Here is a 20,508-nt window from a genome sequence, read left to right as displayed (position 1 = left end):
ACTCTTGCTCTTGTCTTCCTGTCAATGACGTGAGCTCTGGCCTTGTCCTTTATGCGGCATTCATTCATCATTTTTGGTCCACTTGTCTTCTGTGATGCTTACCAGCAGAACCTCCCACCATGCATTTAAAATTACTTCATCAACCACAGCTTTAATTTCAGTTTCCCAGTTGTAATATATTCTCGAATTTGGAGAGGATATTACTTTTTTTAAGTAGTAATGTTTTATCTTTTTCATTGGAAGTTTCCCCTTTTAAATTTCTTTTACTTTTAAATGTCTTCAATACTTACTGGTTATTGTGTGACTCTCAGTGAAGATGGATCATTGATGCCTTGTGACTCTGTGTTTTCCATTGAGGGACCTCAGGCAAAGAGCAGGCTTCCTGAGGTGCTGTCTGCATGGGCTGTCCCAGTTGGGGACCTTGGTTGTTAAATTGAGTGGGACTTTACAGTGTGTAGCTAACACCTTGACTGGATGCCTGGGTTTTCTATTTATTTATTTAGAGAATGTGTGCATTTGTGTGTGTGTGTGTGTGTGTGTGTGTGTGTGTGTGTGTATGTGTGTGTGTGTGTGTGTGTGTGTGTGTGTGTGTGCAAGCTCTCAGAGGCCAGGTAGGATACCCAGTGTTTTCCTCTACCACTATCCACATTACTACTCTGTGACAGGATCTCACACTGAGCTGGAGGCTCACTGTTTTGCCTATGCTAGCTGGTGGAGCTTTGGAATCCAACTGTCTCTGGCCACCAATGCTGTAGCTACAGGTGTGAACAGCCATGCCTGACTTCATGACCCCAGTGAACTATCTCCCCATCCCTGCTGGTGTTTTCTTCAGGCAATTTATTTTTATTTACATAAAGGGTAGGGATTTAAGGCCACATAGAGTTGACTTTGATCAAGAAAATGATTATTATTAAGAAAGATTTTTCTTTTGCTTTATGTGTGTTTCTTTTTCAAGTTGCTCCAATAGCAGGATGTAAAGCACCCTGGAAAGGTTCAGGGTTCTGGTTTGGATGTGAGGCAGAAGGCACATAAGAGGGAGAAAGCAGGCAATGTCTTTCCTTTGATTTCCTTTGAGTTGATCAGTTCTAAAAGGTAAATGGGTTTACCATTGACTGAACATAAGTAATATAGCAGGTTCTGGTGGTAAGGGACATTTTCTACTTGGCAGCATTGGGATGTCAGGGGCCTGGTTATGAGAGCCTGATACAGTAGGTGGTAGGTGTGGGGCTCCGATTTGGTTAGTTTCGATTTGAAAGGGACTCTTGAAGACGTGGTGTGCTGGTTAGCTTTGCCAACTTGGCACAAACTGCAATTACCTGAAGAAGAAACATCAATTGAGGAATTGCCCAATCAGGTTGGCCTGTGGACAGATCTCTGTGACATTTTCTTGAGTAATGATTGATGGTTGAGGGTCTAGCCCACCGTGAGTTATGCTGCCTGTACTGGCAAGTTTTATGTCAATAAAACACACAGGCTAGTCATCATAGAGGAGGCAACCTCAATTGAGAAAATGCCCCCATAAAGTCAGATGGGGGAGGGCAGGCAGTCCATTGGCTAGGGCCACTCCTGGGCTGGTGATTATGGGTGCTATAGGAAAGTGGGCCGAGCAAACCAACTGAAGCAAGCTGGTAAGTGGCACTCCTCTATGGGCTCTGCATCAGCCCCTACCTTCTGGTTTCTGCCCTGTGTGGGTTCCTGTCCTCGTTGTCTTTGATAATGAGCTGGAACTGTGGAACTGTGTGTAAAACAGACCCTTTCCTCCCCAAGTTGCTTTTACTCATGGTGTTTCATCTCGGAAATATTAACAGCCCTAACTAAGACACTGCCCTCAGGCACATAGTTTCTTATACAAATAAGAAAGCGAGCTAAGAAATCCATGCGGACTAAGTCAATAAACAGCATTACTCTGTGGTCCCTGCTTCAATTCTGACTCCAGATTCCTGCCTTACGTTCCTGCTTTGGCGTCCATTGATGACAGACTGTAACCTGCCAACCAAATAAACCCTATTCACCTTAAGGTGTTGTTGGCCATGATGTTTATCATTGCAACAGTAAGCAAACTAGGACACTTGCTCACTCTCTCTAGGAATTGCCTTATGTCAAAAGGGAAGCCTCTACAGGGTCATTGACGTCTCAGATCTCAAAACATAAGAATGTAAAAAACTTAAGAGATGACTGGCAGGAGCTGTTAGTTTTAAATGTTGCTTTATCTTCCTGGTATGTGTGTATTTTCATTATTCCAATCATACCTCCTGCCTGTAGGAAGTTTAAATATAGGGGAGAAAGTTGGGTACATTCATGTAAAATACTTAATTTGCCGTCCACCCACCACCTTATCTCCACTGTTTCCTGGAAGCTCTGGGACCTGCTGGTACCCAGATCCTGCACCTATGGTTTTAGTCATTCAAAGAAAAAAAATTTAACACTAGTCAAATGTGAAACCCATTCCAGAGACTTGAAGCTGTCACCAATTTTGGGGTAGATTTTAATGGTGCAACTATCTTGAGTCATTTATGCCCCTTAAGTAGCCCCTTACCCATATTCCTGTAAATAGATCCCCCTCCAATGAAACCTACTAGTTCATCAAGTAGGACTTTGCTGGTATCTGTCCTGGGCCCCTTATCTAGGATGAGTAGATATGTGCTCAGGTCTCCTCAGAAATAGTATTACACCATGGCAGGGAGTCCTGAGCAGGGTCAGACAGAAGAAAGCTAGCTGAGAAAGAAAGCAAACAGGGGTGTTTGTGTTTATTCTCTGCTCTTGACTGTCCATGCAAGATTTTAAGTTCTTGCTTTGACTTTCCTATAACCTAGACTTGTGAGCCAAAATATACTTTTATTCCCGGAGTTGCTTTTGTCAGGGTACTTTGATCACAGCAACAAAAAAGAAACTATATCACAATTCATATGAAATGGAAGAGGACATTGACTCTTCCATGAGAAGACCTTCCAGGTAAGCCACATTTGCTCTCAGGCAGGTGTGAGATTGTCCAGTTATACGTGGGAAGCCTTCAAAAAGCCATTACCCTTCCATTTAGCACAGCAGCTCTAAGGGCCCTGAGAAACCCACTGCCTGGAGGTGCTGACTCATGAATCCTTTTCCCGTCTCTAGTGCTGATGAGCGCTTTGATGCCACGTTCCACACCAATGTTTTGGTGAATGCATCTGGGCATTGCCAGTATCTCCCTCCAGGTAAGATCCTGAACTCCTTCCAGTGAGAAGACTTAAGCACTTATGTGCATCAGTCCCAAGGACTGACCTCCTGATGGGAGGACTAGCTCCATGCTTTCTTCCCACTCTCCCTGCCCTTCCAATCAGAACTCTCACATGTCTCTTCAACTCAGTCTGGGTGTCATCTCTGTATGATATTGACATCACATTTCAGAGTGTCTTTGCCAGAGTCTGTCATATACTTTTACAAATGTTAATTCCCACTCTTCTTTGTGCCCATAAACATGATAGGCAGGCTTTCCTCTTTCGTCTCTTCCCGGTTGGCACAGTAACTCTCCAGGTATTCCAGTGTTCGGAAGGTGGTGGACATTCTGGGTTCACATCTTGGGTTTTTGCACCCAAGATGACTCACAAGCTAGATTCAAGGACCAGTGCTCTCTAGGGAGCACCCACTGGTGACCTGTTTGTCAACTTGTTTCTTTCCTCCTTCTTAACCTCCTTTTTTTTTTTTTTCGGAGCTGGGGACCGAACCCAGGGCCTTGTGCTTCCTAGGCAAGCGCTCTACTACTGAGCTAAATCCCCAGCCCCCTTCTTAACCTCCTGGTGGTAAAGAGCTTTATGGGATTGACTTGTCACCCTGCCTGTCATTACTGTGAGACTCAGGGTCCCAGACTGCCTGTTGAACAGTCCACAGCTTGAGAAACTGCTGCCCTCTGACACACATTCAAGGTGTGTTTTAGCATATAGGGATTAATTTTTTTACCTTATCCTTTGACGATTTTCAAAAATTACCTTCCTCATTGTAACTGGCTCATCATAAATCTGTAACCCACTGCCACACTGTTACCTCAACACTCATAACACATAACACCCTCTCAACATATGCAACTCTTGAATATACAACTTCTCATAAATACACATGAATGCCTACCACAACCTTTTCTAGCATTCAGCCCCCACCCCTAATCTCCAAGCACACAGCAAAGCTCGCTTTGCCTATCTATTGTTTAAAATGTTCTTCCTGTTAGCAAATGATAAGAATTCTATAGACAGAATCTGTGTTTGCTCACCTTATAATCCATCACTCCTCAACTGCAGGTGGCTGCATGTCAATAAATGAATGAGTAAGTGATTGAATCTAGCAGAGACAGATCCCTCTCACTGATGTTTATATTGATTAAAAGAAGTGTTGCTTCTCGGGCTTTCTGTCTTAAATCATCTGCTTGCCTACTCCAGCCCTTCCTCTGCACTGCAAGCCCCTTGCAGACTAGGCTGTACAATGTCTTCTAACACACTTTAAATTGAGTAACCAAAGAGTTACCATTGTGAGCCACCATGTGAGTGCTGGGAATTGAACCTGGGTCCTCAAAAAGAGCAGCCTGTGTTCTTAACCATGGAACCATATCTTTAGCCCTCTTTATGTATTTATTTTTTTAACAGGTAGATGGGGATAGAATTTACATATTACGCATTTGAATTGAGAGGACCACCATGATCCATCCAATTTTAGAGTGTTTCCATCACCCCTTACTGTTGACAGCAGTTAACGGTTCTTGCTGCAACACTCAGACAATCTTTGAATCTTTTCTGTTGTCTTCTTGGGTCCTTTTTGTAGAAGTGGAATTAAATACAGTTTACAATAGGGAAAATTCAGCCCTCTAATGGTAGGGGAATATCAGTAATGACTTTCAAGTTCATGAGAGCATTTGAAGTAATTCTGTAAGATATATATATATATATGTATATATATGTATACACACATGTATACACATATATGTATATATGGTATATAAATATATATGTATATGCATATGTATACACACATATACATATATGTATGTATGGTATATACATTTTTATGGTATTACAGATCAAATTTTGAGCCTCAAACATACTAAGTAGATAGTATACTTCTGAGCTGTATCCCTAATCTTTCTGCCTTTTTATTTTGAGACAGGGCATCACTGAGTTGCCTGGGATGGCCTTGAACTTGTCATCCTCCTGACTCATCTCCCCAAGTATCTGCGATTCTAAATTATATTTAAAGGGACAGTTCATTATGTTATCTCAGCAATGGGTGTGTAGTGCAGCGTACATGTGTAAAGCTCTTTTGATTCCTTCCTCCATTCAGTCTTTTAATTCAAAGAAATGTGAAATATGTTGCCCTTGCCCAACTAGGACTGGGGCATTTCAGCCATATGTGCCTTCTAGTACAATCCAATCAACTATGGGCAGGCAAGAGCACACGCCATAAAAATCTGCACTGGATATATTATGTCCCCTCACTATGACCTTATGGGAAATCTACTTCTTCAGAGAATTCTAGCTCTTTCAGTAGAATCTTCCTTTGCATTCAAACTCTGTCTTTAACTTTGCACCTTTCATTCCAACTGTGAAAACAGAACAGGTTGCAATTATATATATATATATATATACATATATATATATAGTAAATTTTCAAATAACTAAATGTTTTCTCAATTTGCTACTTAAAAACAACAGCATCTCCCTACCCCTTTCCAATTCTCTTTCTAAGTTCTTCATCATCTATATCAACGTCTCTGAGATTTATTACGTCCTTTCTCTCATATTGCTTAGAGTCTGAATGTGCCCATGGCAAATAAAGTTTACTGTGAATAATTTGCACAATTTCATAAGAAAAGCCTCCCATAACAGAGGCTAGCACTGTGTTTTAATTTGAGAAGGTAATGAAGTTTTGGCTGAGCTGCTCTAGAGATTTTTGCAAAGAAAAAATTGGGGGGGGGGGTGGAGTCATCCCAGTTTGCTCTAAGTAGGTTGTAGCAAGAGCTTGGGAGGTGGGGGTGCTCAGGCTACAGAAACTGCTGTATATTTTGAGCCTGTTTCAGCTACCTCCATTTCAATCCTCTGATCACTTCCCATGCTCGCCTAGGCATATTCAAGAGCTCCTGCTACATTGACGTTCGCTGGTTCCCTTTTGATGTGCAGCAGTGCAAACTGAAGTTTGGGTCCTGGTCCTATGGAGGGTGGTCACTGGACCTGCAAATGCAAGAGGCAGATATCAGCAGCTATATCCCCAACGGAGAATGGGATCTCATGGGTAAGATCAGCAGAGACCAAGACATTGTATCGCCAAGGAAAGGTGCTTTTCTGCCTGTGTGAGCTGAAGGACTTGGGGATTTTCCACTGTGCTTTTCATTTACTACACTTGGCAGTCTCTTCCATCATGTCCTGAGAGCTCCAGAGTGAGAAGCAGAAAACAATTAGCAAACGCAGCAAACAGCCATGGTGGGGCTGTTAAAGTAGCAGTGCTGGTGCAGGTTTGTGCACTCGGGGTCATTCTAGTCCTGTGGTGTGGTAGGACTACACATTGCAGTGATGGTGTGAATGAAGAAAACCTCAAGTGGGGCTCAGCCGAAAGTACAAACAGCAATGTTTAGGCACAAGACAAAATTTCACGTTGGAAGACACAAGTTCAACCAGATACCAAGTCAGTATTCTGCAGGGAAGAGATGGGCTTTGGATTTTAAAGCAAAGAATATGAATGGCAGTTTAGCATAGGATGGGAGGATGCAAAGGATGAGCCAAGTAGTTTGAAAATAGTGACGATCAGAGTGGTGACAAATTTCCTAAATCCATTGGCCTGTCTAGGCCAGGGAGCAAACTGGTCGCTCTAGCATTTTCAATCTTCTAAACTAATATGAAATTCTGAGAAATTGTTCTTTCTAGAAATTGCACACTTCCTGACATGATGCCTGCAAGACAGTTTACCCCCTGTTGGCAAATCTCTAAGTCTAAGACTTAGAGTTTTCTAAAAAAAAATTGTTTGATTTTTTTTCTCTATGTAGCCATTTTGACATTTATTTTTTATAAATAGGAGCCTATACTGCACTTCTTCAAAATCCAAACTAGTATTATTATGAGTCACTTGCCATAAGGTACACATTCTGAAAAGTGTCATTATGTAATTTTACTGTGTGAACATGACAGAATTCACTTACAGTACACAAAGCAAGCCAGCTACAGAATCAGTAAGTGATATGATGTCAAACTAGCAATGTTGGTACAGATTTTGTGTGTTCGTGGGATCCATTCTAGCCTGATAGTATGGTTGGACTATCACCATTGTGCACTTTTTACATTTTCTGACAGAAACACTGTTATGTGGTACCTGCTTATAATTGCATTTGTGATGCTATAAAATTGACATTGTATAAGTACTTCTAACTCATCGAAAGAATATAAGTACTTCTAACTCATCGAAAGAATATATATATATTTGCTTGAATATCACTGGGATACCTTTAATTAGCTATACCATATCAGTAAGGGTTTGTTCAAACACCTATCACCTATCATTTTTTGATGACTGTGTTCCTGTGTAGTACACACTTGAGAGAAAAAAAAGATGATAGTATCTTCTGAGGATCTGATGATATGATGATGATGATGACACCTCCTTCCTTCCTTTCTCTGGCACCCGTTGCAGGAATCCCTGGCAAAAGGAATGAGAAGTTCTATGAGTGCTGCAAAGAGCCATACCCAGATGTCACCTACACAGTAACCATGCGCCGTAGGACACTCTACTATGGCCTCAATCTGCTCATCCCTTGTGTACTCATTTCAGCCCTGGCTCTGCTGGTATTCTTGCTGCCTGCAGACTCTGGAGAGAAAATCTCTCTTGGTAAGTATCGGTGTTTTTTTTTTCTCTGAGGCTATCTCTACAGATGCTGTGGGGCATGCAGGAGTTGCCTGTAATATACTATTATATACTATTATTATCCGTGTGCCAGGATCAGCCTTACAATATCAGAAACTCTGTTTCTGGCTCGTAAGGAGACAGAATGTCTTCCTGAGAATCTGGCAGGATCCAGGAATTCCTTGGTCCTGTGATGAAGACAGGGTACAGCAAGAGAGTAAATCAGTTTCTACCCTGATGGGCTATCTCTCTCCCTTACTGCCACCCACCTTGCTCCTCAGTGGCAGCTAGACAGCCTCCAGTAGGGATGGTAGACACATTATCTTAATATCAGCTTGCATCTGTAAATTGTAAATTATTGTATATGTTACAATAGAGTGCAGTCTGTTATAATTCCCTGTGAAGATATGAAAAGTGCGATTTTGAACGAATGAGTTTCTTATTTCACAAAATTACTAAATAAATACATATTTAATGCGTTGAAGAAAGCTTTCACAAATCATCTATCTTCTTAGCATAAGGCTGAGAATGTTAAATAGCTTACCCAAGGTCACACAGCTAATTAAGCTGCAGAGTCAAGACCTGAATGAAACCAAGTCTTCTGGCCACACGGTTTCCTGATCCTGCTGTGTTAAACTGCTTCTTAGTATTAATGCGGTAAAGACCTTGAAAGTAATCATCTGCTTGATTCTCTCAAAGTTTCAGTTTCTAAGTTTGTCTCCTTTTGAGGTTCCTTTGGGTTCTAGGAGGTGATGGGAACTGTACCCAGAAAACTGCATATGCCTGTACATACAGAAACCATGGGGCTTATTGTATAGCACCGGCAACATATAGCACATCGCTAGTGCTTTGAAACGACCTTTTTGAGCTCCTGTGCAATGGAATTTCAACCTCCTTTTCTGTTCTGCCTAGGGAACTTCTCACAATTTTTTTTTTGTTTCAGGAATAACTGTCTTACTTTCTCTGACTGTCTTCATGCTGCTTGTGGCTGAGATCATGCCAGCAACATCTGATTCTGTGCCCTTGATAGGTAAGGCAAGGGCTTAAGTGTGCCTAGGGGAACCCAGCAGATGCACGGAGGAGGAACATATACTTCAAGGCTCTGGAGATTTATTCTACCCCCTCTGTTCTCTGCCGTGGGCACCAGATTTGCTGTAACTATTGCAAAACATCATGGCCCATACCTAGGCCAAAGCAGGAGAGATAGGAAAGGATGTCCTAATTTGTGGCCTGCCTTTAAGCTAAAGAAATGGCTATGAATGGTGATGGGTAACTGTCGGCTCTGTCTCTGTATTGTGACATTGAGGCAGGAGGATTAGAGGATTCAGAAGTTCAAGACTAGCCAGAGTATGACTCATCTTTTAAAATGAGAGAGGGACATCTGTGGTGGTGGTGGTGGTTTTATTGTGGTTGGTGTGTGTGTGTGTGTGTGTGTGTGTGTGTCCCCTGCAATGCCCCTTCCTCTTATATTCCTCCCATTTATACTTTCTGCTTTAGAACCAAAGACTTTAAAATTAGATTCATTACTTTACCTGGATATTGTGTTTTGACCAATCTTTTATTAAAAATGGGACAAATCACATATTTTAATTGTTAGCTACTATCTCCTGAAATTGCTTGGTATCAGTTTATTAAATAAGTGTTTAGAGAGATGGGAGTAGAGCAATTTTTTTTCTATGCTAGGTGTTTCTGCTGAGGGATGAGGGACAAAAATAGGAAGACCCCCATATCTGTATAGTTTTCTAGATGTAAACGAAGGGGATCATGTGAAAGATGCTGTGTCCAGGTTAGGTTTTGATTCTCATTGCTGCATACAGCACTTAGTTCCTAGTCAGGGTGCCATGGAGATGGAAACTGTATGCTGTCAGGGACTTTTAGGCTTCAATAGGAGAGTTGCCACTTCCGATCTGTGGTGGGTAGTGAAGTCTTTGAGGTCTAGGCTGTCTGTTCCTTTTCCATTAAAAGTACAGCTATTAGGCTATAGCCTATTTTTTCAGTATTACCACACAGTATGGCCTGATAGGAAACTATCGTCCCAGTAGGTGCTGCTGGGCCTGCAGGGTTCACACTGCTTCTGTTCTCTTCACAGCACAATACTTCGCCAGCACCATGATCATCGTGGGCCTCTCTGTAGTGGTGACAGTGATTGTGCTGAGATATCACCACCATGACCCTGATGGTGGCAAAATGCCTAAGTGGGTATGTCTTGTGCCCCTCTAAGTGGTTATGTCCTGTGCCCCTGTGGAGTTACAGCTCTCCTTGAGGGGATTGTTTAGTGACCCCTAAACAGACTCCACTCCTCTGACTGTCTTTGAGGATGATGCAGCTGAGGTGGCAGTGTTTTCATACTGACCTGCCAGATCAGGACTCCACATGGGCTGTTTCTGTGTCTTGCTAGCAGTGCTCTATAAATGCTCTTCCACTGAGAAGTACTTTGTAGCAGTTGAAGGAACAGGGGGAGTGGCCATGAAGTAACATGGCTGGAGCTTCGCAGCAGACTGAGGAGTGAAAAGAATGAGAACCAGAATGAGCATTTCTCAGTATCTACAGGGCACTGGTTCCAGGACTCCTGGCAATAGAGAAGTCTGAAAGTGCCCCAGCTCCTGGTAGGAAATATTATATAGCACTTGCACAGAACCTGCACACATCCTCCAGAGTACGACAGATCATCCTCAGAAGACATATGGTACTTCCTGATGCATAAATGCCATTCCAATAGTTCTTAGTCTATATTGTTTAGGGGATGCTATAAGAAAATTATCTGTACATGTTCAAATACATATAAAGGTTTTATTTTTCCTAAGGTTTACTAGAATTAGGAAAGACAGAAACCAGTGATGCAATGGACCAAATTTCTACCCAAACCTGTGATAGAAGATAAATAGATCCCAGTAGATAAGAGACAGAACAAAAGGAAATGGATGCGATCTTAGCCTAGGGTACATCATCACTTCCCTATACCTGCAACTGTCAGACCAGTACTATTAGCTTCTGATGTTTACCTGTCATGCTGTCTTAGGATTCAGTATCAGAATCTGGTACACAGAGACATTGACTAGGGCTTAGTCTGAGCCCAGACTTCCCCTACTTTGTTAGAATGTAACCCAAGGTAGAAGGGAGTTGCCCTAACTGCCCACCATTGGTGAGCCCTGCAGATATCTCTTGTCTTTCTGTCTAAAGAAGAGCCCTCTCCATCCTAAAAGGAACCTGTCTGAAGACCCATTCAATAGCACTCAAGACCAAAAAGAAATCTAGGAATCAACCATGTGTCAAACACAGCATATAGCAAAAGATGCATTTACATCCCCAGTAGAACACAGGGCTTCCAACCTTTTAAATACAGTCATTGTGTAATAGCTTACAGTGGCCTAACTTAGCAAAGGGAACTTTTTATTTTCCAGTGGCCTCATAAAACTGCTAGTTCTCCTTTTATTCTACTTGCCTTATATACATAATAAAATCCCACATAAAGTTCATATCACCAGCTGTAGCATGTGCTCAGCCTCAATGCTTCTGTCTCAAATGCCGTTGCTGCAGTCCAGGAATCAGTCCTGTTACAGAGCATAGGGACATTCACCTATATTCTCCTCTTTCTTAACCTCATGATACACTAGGGCAAACTAAGCTAGGTGTGACTTATTTGTCTCTCCGCATATCCATCCAGTTGAAGCAGGTTACACACCACCTGTTTCAAAAGCAAGAGTAAAATCAACATTAGACATAAGGAATTCTGTCCCCTCTTTTACTCCAATCCTTTGTAACCACAAATATTGATCACCATTTTAATGAATTCCCTATTTTTTCTTTAGTGTTTATGTTAACACAAAAAGTACACTCATACTCATGTCTTTTAAGTATTTTGCCTGGTGTGAAGATAAAGGAATATGGATACACAGAGACACAAAGCCATTTCCAATGAAACTGGTACCACTTTATTCTCCTAGAATCTTAATTGAGGGCGTTTGTCTATCACAAGCCTCTCAGAATAAAAGGTCGTTAAAACCAATTGGCTGCAAGTAAAACATAAGTGACTACGTCTCACTTTATAAAGCATGCGGCATTTTTCACTCATTCTATGTGTCTTTGGAATCTAAACAGTCTCCAGGGGACTCTTATTATGATTTGTTGCTATTATGAAGAAGATACTGCTGGGTGCAATGACATTATGTGACATTTGCACAAGCAACAACAAAACTGTAGGCTAACAGAAGAGGTCATGGGCACGGTTTGATAAGTACTGACAGAATGATTCCATATTTGGAGATGTGCTATTCTTGAAAGCTAGTGATTCGGCCCATGGAATTCAAAACAGACTTGGTAACGCAGATCATACTAGTCGCAGATGCGTTTCAGATGGCACACAGACCTCCCTGTGGCAGGAGAGGTGCTCAACCCTACTCAACCCTTGTGTGCACAGTTGCCTCTGGATTCGGATTCACATATAATTTGACAGCCTCTTTTGAGATCTAGCACTGGCCTTCTAGGATCTTCTAAAGAAAGTTGTGATAAGAGAATCCAGGGTGTTCTGAAGAGAACCCAGGGTTCCTCTGGTAAAGGAGGCTTGTAGCACTCTCGACACCATAATGGACTGACCTTGATCCAATTCAGTATCTTCTTCGAGCCTCAGTTTATCTGTAAAATGGAGACTTTATTCTCATTTCATGTCTCCTGGATGACTGAGCTAGGTCCAGGCTCCTGAGAAGATAGCTATATGCCTCTGCTTCTTCCTAATCTTGAAAAATCCATACAGCTGTGAGCTTCCCTCAGTTCAGTCTGCCACTGGAAGTGTAAGGCTGCCCAGCGATGAGGAACCTAAGATTGACCTTTCTTGTGCCTCTCACTCTTTTGCTACAGGCCTGATGTTTCAATTTTTGATAAGATGCTATAAAAATGACTGCCAAAGAGTCAAGGGCTACAGACATGAACTCCATAACTTGCATCTTCCACAAGTGTATCTAAGTGGTTAAGGAAAAGGTCCACTGATTACACACTGAGACTGTCTTCAAGTATCGTCTTTGTCCAGACCAAGGTTTCAGCTGCTTCAAAACACAAAACCTGTAAACCCACCGAGTAACTTTTCACCATTTGTGCATCAGACATTGTACATCTATAAAACTCTCTAAGGGCCAGATTGATAAACTAGGATTCCAATACCCAACTACAGCCCACAGCCTTTTAAAAATAATTTATGAAAGGATGAGGGTTTTTGTTCATTTGTTTGGGGCAACCCTGCACTTATGTGCACACCAGCAGGGGTCACTGTTGTCCAGGAGCTTTCCTGGCCTGCTGTACTCATAAGGTGTGTGCTAATACCTATTTCTGTATGCATATGTTGCGTTAAATAATTAAAAAAAAAATGGAGCACTGTCCCACAGTATGCCAGGCACCATGGAACACATGGCAACGTTGGGGTGTTCTCATCTCTGCAGACTCTCTGACCCTTTGCTCTAAAATTCTCTCGTGGCTCCTTATGTTCCCATGGTGGATCCTAACAGTCAGTGCTCTAGTGGTTGAGATTCTGCGCTCTCACTTCCGTGGAGAACTGAGGGTTTGATTCCCAGTCAGAGAGCCAACTGGGTGTTATGTTTATTTTTTATTTGTAAATTACAGAATAGTAATAGCTATGCTCAGCTTACATTTGAGAGAAAAGTTCCTTTCTAACTGGAAGAAAGGGTGAAATGTGGCAAGGACCTTCCCTTAATGAATAAAGATTCCAGAGGACCAATCACTGGGCGAGGAGTAGGCGGGACTTCCAGGTCAGAGGGGCATAAAAGAGGAGGAGAGATGGGACCTGCGGTTTTTTGGACAGGGAGAGAATTTGGGGTACAAGATGTAATGAACTAGGGGTCCCCGGTTAGATGGCGAATCCGCCAGGATCTGCCACCGAAGGATCTAATTTAATATGGCGTACTAGCTAGTATGTTAGTAGTTAGTGTCCAGCGATTGAGTTCCCTGTTGATTCTAAACTAAGTTTGTGTGGTGTTTTCCTTCACACTGTGACTCGTCTGAGTTCCAGAGAAAGGTACGGAATTTGAGTGTGTGGGGCTGCGTGGCAGCGACCCACCATGGGGACATAGCGAGTTGGTAGAGAGATTTTAGAGCAAAGGGTCAGAGTCTGCAGAGATGAGAACGCCCCTCAGGTGCCTGTCAAAGTGTGGGTTGGTGCCCCATTTTTTTTTTTTTTTAGTTTCTCATGTAATCTTTTTTTTTTTTTAATTAACTTGAGTATTTCTTATATTCATTTCGAGTGTTATTCCCTTTCCCGGTTTCCGGGCAAACATCCCCCTAAACCCTCCCCCTCCCCTTCTTTATTGGTGTTCCCCTCCCCATCCTCCCCCCATTGCCGCCCTCCCCCCAACAATCACGTTCACTGGGGGTTCAGTCTTAGCAGGACCCAGGGCTTCCCCTTCCACTGGTGCTCTTACTAGGATATTCATTGCTACCTATGAGGTCAGAGTCCAGGGTCAGTTCATGCATAGTCTTTAGGTAGTGGCTTAGTCCCTGGAAGCTCTGGTTGCTTGGCATTGTTGTACAGATGGGGTCTCGAGCCCCTTCAAGCTCTTCCAGTTCTTTCTCTGATTCCTTCAACGGGGGTCCTATTCTCAGTTCAGTGGTTTGCTGCTGGCATTCGCCTCTGCATTTGCTGTATTCTGGCTGTGTCTCACAGGAGCGATCTACATCCGGCTCCTGTCTGCACTTCTTTGCTTCATCCATCTTGTCTAATTGGGTGGCTGTATATGTGTGGGCCACATGTGGGGCAGGCTCTGAATGGGTGTTCCTTCTGTGTCTGTTTTAATCTTTGCCTCTCTATTCCCTACTACGGGTATTCTTATTCCCCTTTTAAAGAAGGAGTGAAGCATTCACATTTTGATCATCCGTCTTGAGTTTCATTTGTTCTAGGTGCCCCATTTTTTATTGATTAATGCAAGAGGTGGCAATCCAACATGTTAGGCAAGAATCCATTAGAATTGTAAGATTGTCACCCTGAGAGAGTTTTATTTTCCAAGTGAGAGAAAGGTACGGAACACCCCAGCCAGCAATGTACTTTGGATGTGTGGGGTTGGTGTGGTAGCAACTAGCCATGGGAACTTAGCGAATCGGGTGGAGAGTTTTAGGAGCCCCAGGCCAAAGGGTCTGCGGAGATGAGAACAGCCCACCAGTGCCATTTGGTCCGCATTAGAGCCTAATGAGTTGGGTTAGAAACACCCAAACTTTCTTCCATATTAATGTCCCATCTGTTTTTCTTCACAGGACTCTGAAGTCCCAACAGTCCATTTACAAAGGTTTAAACAAGCTGCTTCATGTCTTTGCCTTAAACAACCTGGCACCCATGGAGGACAACCTGTCCTTTCAACTCCTGGGAACAGAATAGAGACCATCACCCTCATTTTCTCTCTCCCATTGATCCTCTTGATAATTTTGGTGCAACATTTAAAACCAACATCGCAAAGATACAAAGTTACTTACAAGAGATGTGGTTATGCAAAGTTAGAACCCTGAAGTTGCTCCAAGCTAGGAATCTTGACATATTGCAGATTCCTTACAGGGGAGCTTACAGTCTGCATGAGAGCCAGTGAATTAGATCCACGGGTCTCTAGAAATAAAAAAGGAAAGCTTGGGAAAGAAATGTGTTCCCTCTATAAACATCTCCGACATCTTTACCTACCCAGCTGCCTTTTCCTCTCACAAATGGTGCAGTGTGTCTACCCTGAGGGAACTTGAGCTTGTTCCCCGAGTGATAAACCTACATAGGTCATATTCTCAGTTAACATTTGACTCCATTCTTGTCAGGTTTTCTCGCTGATTTGCTCTATAAAGCCACTGAGAAGACAGGGGAGTGTATGTGTTTTCCCTACAATCTGTAAAGCAGGTCTTCCACTGTGGGGGCTCACATTTCTGTGGGGGCTCTTCTGATATACAACTTTGAGGTGCTTTTGACATCCTCTTTTCTTTGCAGACCAGAATCATTCTCCTGAACTGGTGTGCATGGTTTCTGCGCATGAAGAGGCCCGGAGAGGACAAGGTGCGGCCAGCTTGTCAGCACAAGCCTCGGCGCTGCAGCCTGGCCAGTGTGGAGCTGAGTGCAGGTGCTGGGCCACCCACCAGCAATGGCAACCTGCTCTACATTGGCTTCCGAGGCCTGGAGGGCATGCACTGTGCCCCAACTCCAGACTCTGGGGTCGTATGTGGCCGTTTGGCCTGCTCCCCAACACATGATGAGCACCTCATGCACGGTGCACACCCCTCTGATGGGGACCCCGACCTGGCCAAGATCCTGGAGGAGGTCCGCTACATCGCCAACCGCTTCCGCTGCCAGGACGAGAGTGAGGTGATCTGCAGTGAATGGAAGTTTGCAGCCTGCGTGGTGGACCGCTTGTGCCTCATGGCCTTTTCGGTCTTTACCATCATCTGTACCATCGGCATCCTCATGTCAGCTCCAAACTTTGTGGAGGCTGTGTCCAAAGACTTTGCTTAATGTTATCAAGTAGGAAATGCGCAGATAAGAAGAGAATCTGGAGGGTGAGAATTGGGGTCCTAACTCCACAGTGTGATAAATGGAAGAACTCTGAGGTATCCCTGTAGCTGTCAATCTTGAGACTTAGTTTTCTGGTTACTTTAACTGAAAAGATCTCAGCAGCCTTCTGTTTATTCTTCTCTCCCTTATCACTGGCATAGCCTTGTACTCAGCAGGGGCACTACGTGGTCGTTTGTCTGCTCTGGACAGCCCTATAGGATAGATCTTAGTGGCTCTTGCAGCCCAGTAAAAGCCTGTCCTGTTGGTGGTGCATGGAAACATGCCCCAGTCCTGGGCTCACAAGAATTCGCTGTCTGCCTTTGCTATGCGCAGACCCAGGCTGAAACCAATGCAGAGCAGTCCCCACTGGATCCACCGCAGCAACTGCCATGAAAAAGGAAGGCAAATACAAATTCAAACTGCAAACTTCTCTGCTAGTTTCTCTGCTAGTTTTCCTGTGATTCAACTTACATTTCTGTCTGTTTATCTGTCTGTCTGTCTGTCTGTCTATCTATCTATCTATCTATCTATCTATCTATCTATCTATCTATCTATCTATCTATCTATCTATCTATCTATCTATCATCTATCATCTTTGTCTTTTCTAATGACAACTCTATACCAGGGAGAAAGTTGGCCTTCTAAATGATGTTTTAAGCAAGCTAATTCCTGTAGATTTGTCCTGACAATTAAATTAGCACACAGGTTGCATCAGTTCAAAACTAGGACTCACCCTAGCCAAAAGGGTTTTGAGGCTTTGGCCCCTGTAGATCTCAGATGACCCCCAAGCTTCATGTTGACATGTTCCGTGTCCTAAGGAGTTTAATGAATTTGTTTGTATAAAACCTGAAGGGAAAATAGAGTTCTGAGTGTTAACTAAGGACTAGCTGAAACTTACCTAAACTCTGTGTGTGTGTGTGTGTGTGTGTGTGTGTGTATGTGTGTGTGTTAAAAATAAAAGCATGTTAGTTGCTGTGCATGTCAGACTTCACAAGTCTTAGAAGGTTTTGCATCAGTACCGCTGCTCATCAAGTGCACATACCCTCTGGCTTTTTCCCCATGTGAGGCTAGAAAGAATCAGTTTAGTCCCCCCTGGGCTCCTGTGTGACAGGAACTGTGGAGCGATGCTGTGGAGCACTCATCCAGATACAAAGCTAGTACCGTCAGAATTAGGCTTCTGAGGATCTGCTTTCCTATGGCTTCAGATGCAAAGCTCACTCTGTCCGTGCCTGGAGTCACTGGAGATGGGTGTGAAGTGTTGTTGTTTATGTTTTTTCCTTCTTCTGAGCTAAGGTCCCTCTGGCTGTATAGCTCATACCAGCCTGTTTGCACTTCACATCTTTATTTGTTAATGAGATGAGAGGCTTTTTTTTTTTACCAAGAAAAACTGCTGGATAGTGTTGTTGAACTTCTTGAGGATTAAAACTATATCAAGCTTCTGAAACTCCCAGAAACTTTAAACTTCTGACTCCAGAAATGGAATCATGAGAGAAGATTAGATTTCTCAGAATAACAAAAGCCAAATACTCACATTTTCCCAACCATTAATTTTTAATTTTACTGTAGAAAGATGAAGGCTTGGTGGTACTCTGTGTGTACATGGGCATGTGCATGTATGCACTGTGTGTGTGTGTATGTGTGTGTGTCTGTGTGTGTGTGTGTGTGTGTGTGTGTGTGTGTGTGTGTTTGGCTGAAGAGAGGAGATAGTGCAAGTGACATGGATAAATTTGGAGACTGTTGATTTCAGCACCCCCCATCCGGAGCAGGATCATTCCCAGCATGCATCTGTTACATACAGTATCATTAAGTGGTATAAAGTATTTTGCTGGTATTATGCTTTTTGATTAAAGTAACTAGAAACAAATAGATATGTTTTGATACCCAAAGACCAGGCTTTGTGTCTTACTGGTAAAAATTGAACCCTAGCCATTGCTTTGACTATCTGAGTAATTATTATCGTTATAAACTAATGATAAAGAATAGCTGTGCTCATAGTTAGGTGTGTGCAGTTCAAAACAGTCTCTCCTTGCTCCCATTTCCTTCTAGGGACAGTGTTAGAGAGAAAGAACGGAAAGGTGGGAACAGAGAGAGGGAGGAGAACACGGAGAGACTTGGTTGTTGCTTTCCTAGAACTTGTGTTTGAAAAGTGCTAGGCACCTAGTCTTTTGTCCTAGAAAGCTTTCCATAATGGTCTAAAGGTCTACCTCATTCCTCTTAATAGCTGCTTAGAGTTCCTCTCCATTGGTGGCTTATAATTTATTGGATCAGTCTTTTAGGGATGAACACATAGCTGCAACATTTCCAAGTTTTATTTTTATACACAAGTCTATAGTTAGCATTTTGGTGCGTACTTTGCCAAAATTTTTGTGTATAAATTCCAGTTTAGAAATGGAACTACTGGATCTAAGACTATGTGAGACTCTAGATAAATATATCCAGATGGTCCTCCCTGAGCTGGTCAGTGGATACCCCTATCTAAGTTAAAAGGCCAGATTCTCAGCTTACTGCTGTTAAATATTTTCAGATTTAATTTTTCCCTTTCTGATCTTATGGGTAAAAATGATGAGGCAAAAACATTCTGATTTTGGTTCATTTTACTATGAGCAAGGTTGAAGTTTTCATATATATATATATATATATATATATATATATATGTATGTATTGGTAATTTCAGTTTTATAATATTTATAACTTTAATACAAATTTCAGGTTTTTTATTCTTTTAGCTTTTATTTATCATTTGTTTTTTATGGTGTTCATTGATTGTGTGTTTATATTAGAAAGTTTAAAACTCTGTGTTGTTAGTTTATTTATGTTTTACTTTGTAGAACACGATTGCCACCTAGGTTTGAAGAGGCCTTCCTGTGTTAAAATTACAAATAAATTAGTCATATTTTATTTCTAAAATTTAACATTTCTACTTGTTTGCCTTTATAACTTTTCATTCTTTAAGACTCATTATAGGAAATGTAGATAAAGGTGTAGTTGCTTATGACCTAGGGTGGTCACTGGTACACAGACATATAATTAAGCGTTTCTAAAATGCAGTGAGACTCCACACTATTCAGATTGTCACCTTCTGTGGAAACTATGTTTCTCCAAGTGCTTTTCTGTTCCACTGATTAATCTGTCTCAATGCTGTTGATTTACAAAGTTTTCTTGGTATTACCAGTATTTTCAAGTAGATACTATTTTCCAACCCCTCCCTCTTATTCTTTGTGTTATGAACTGGGGTCGAAATGGATTCACACAGCAGGTCTTCCTGTTAGGGAGCACCACAAGTTCAGCTTGTACTCAAATGTAGTATTATGGCAGTCAGTAGGGCTGCTCAGAAAAACTGAACAGTTCTTGCTGTTTATTTCTGGCTCTCCTATCAGTTGGTTACCATTTTCAGTTTACGTTTCTTTTGGTTTTCTAGCCAAGTATATATAGGACAGTGGTTGTGTTTTGTATGTTAATGTTAAATAATTTGTCACCACAATTGTGTCTGATTTCCCTTTGACTCATTCTTCCTAATATCTTTACTTCCTTTTCTATCGAATTGCACTTGAGAACAGTAATTGGCTTGTTTGCATACGTGTCTTGTTCTTAATGTTGATGGATGTTTTAATGATGCACAACTTTACTTGTATGAAGACATGTATTTTCTTCATCGTAATAAAAATTATACATGTATCCTTTCAACCATTACAGTTGTCTGGAAAAATGGAGATGGTATCGTTCTGTCAAAGCCTTCCCAGTATCCATAGAAAGAACCAGTAACTTCGATTTTCCCCAGTAGAAGGTTTCAATAACAGAACACTTAAGGGGTGAGATCATTAATGTATTCCTGAGGTGATGCCAACATTGCCTTATGATTTTTGCTGTCCATAACTTTTCTCTGTACCATTGCATTCAATCAATTGGATGAAAAATATTCTAAAGTTACATTTTTTACTGAACATATGCAGCATCTCTTCTTGTTGCTATTCCATTGTTGGTGCAATATAGCAAGCACATATCATTTACACTATAAATAACCTACAGATGGTACAATATAAATAAGAGGGTATGTTGGGGTGTATCCAAACGCCATACCACTTTGTAGGCGAACTTGAGCATTCTCATACTTTTGTATGCATGGAAGTTCTAATCCTAAGGACACT

The 20,508-nt window shown here is 42.1% G+C and overlaps 1 protein-coding gene across 2 annotated transcripts in view; it reads left to right on the top strand.

Moving 5' to 3' along the window:
• Chrna7 (cholinergic receptor nicotinic alpha 7 subunit) overlaps positions 1-20,051 on the top strand; it is a 125,757-nt gene extending 105,706 nt beyond the window's left edge. For both annotated transcript variants that reach the window (XM_063281670.1, NM_012832.4), the window contains 6 exons: positions 3,112-3,191; positions 6,082-6,249; positions 7,639-7,833; positions 8,792-8,878; positions 9,938-10,047; positions 15,806-20,051. In XM_063281670.1, the coding sequence (XP_063137740.1) occupies positions 3,112-3,191; positions 6,082-6,249; positions 7,639-7,833; positions 8,792-8,878; positions 9,938-10,047; positions 15,806-16,324 (1,159 nt within the window). In that variant the 3' untranslated portion in view covers positions 16,325-20,051. The remainder of the gene's footprint in view (positions 1-3,111; positions 3,192-6,081; positions 6,250-7,638; positions 7,834-8,791; positions 8,879-9,937; positions 10,048-15,805) is intronic.
• Positions 20,052-20,508: the final 457 nt, after the last annotated feature.

This window comes from Rattus norvegicus, chromosome 1 (genome assembly GCF_036323735.1).
Source record: "Rattus norvegicus strain BN/NHsdMcwi chromosome 1, GRCr8, whole genome shotgun sequence".
NCBI lineage: Eukaryota > Metazoa > Chordata > Mammalia > Rodentia > Muridae > Rattus > Rattus norvegicus.
This window is presented reverse-complemented; position numbering and strand designations above follow the sequence as displayed.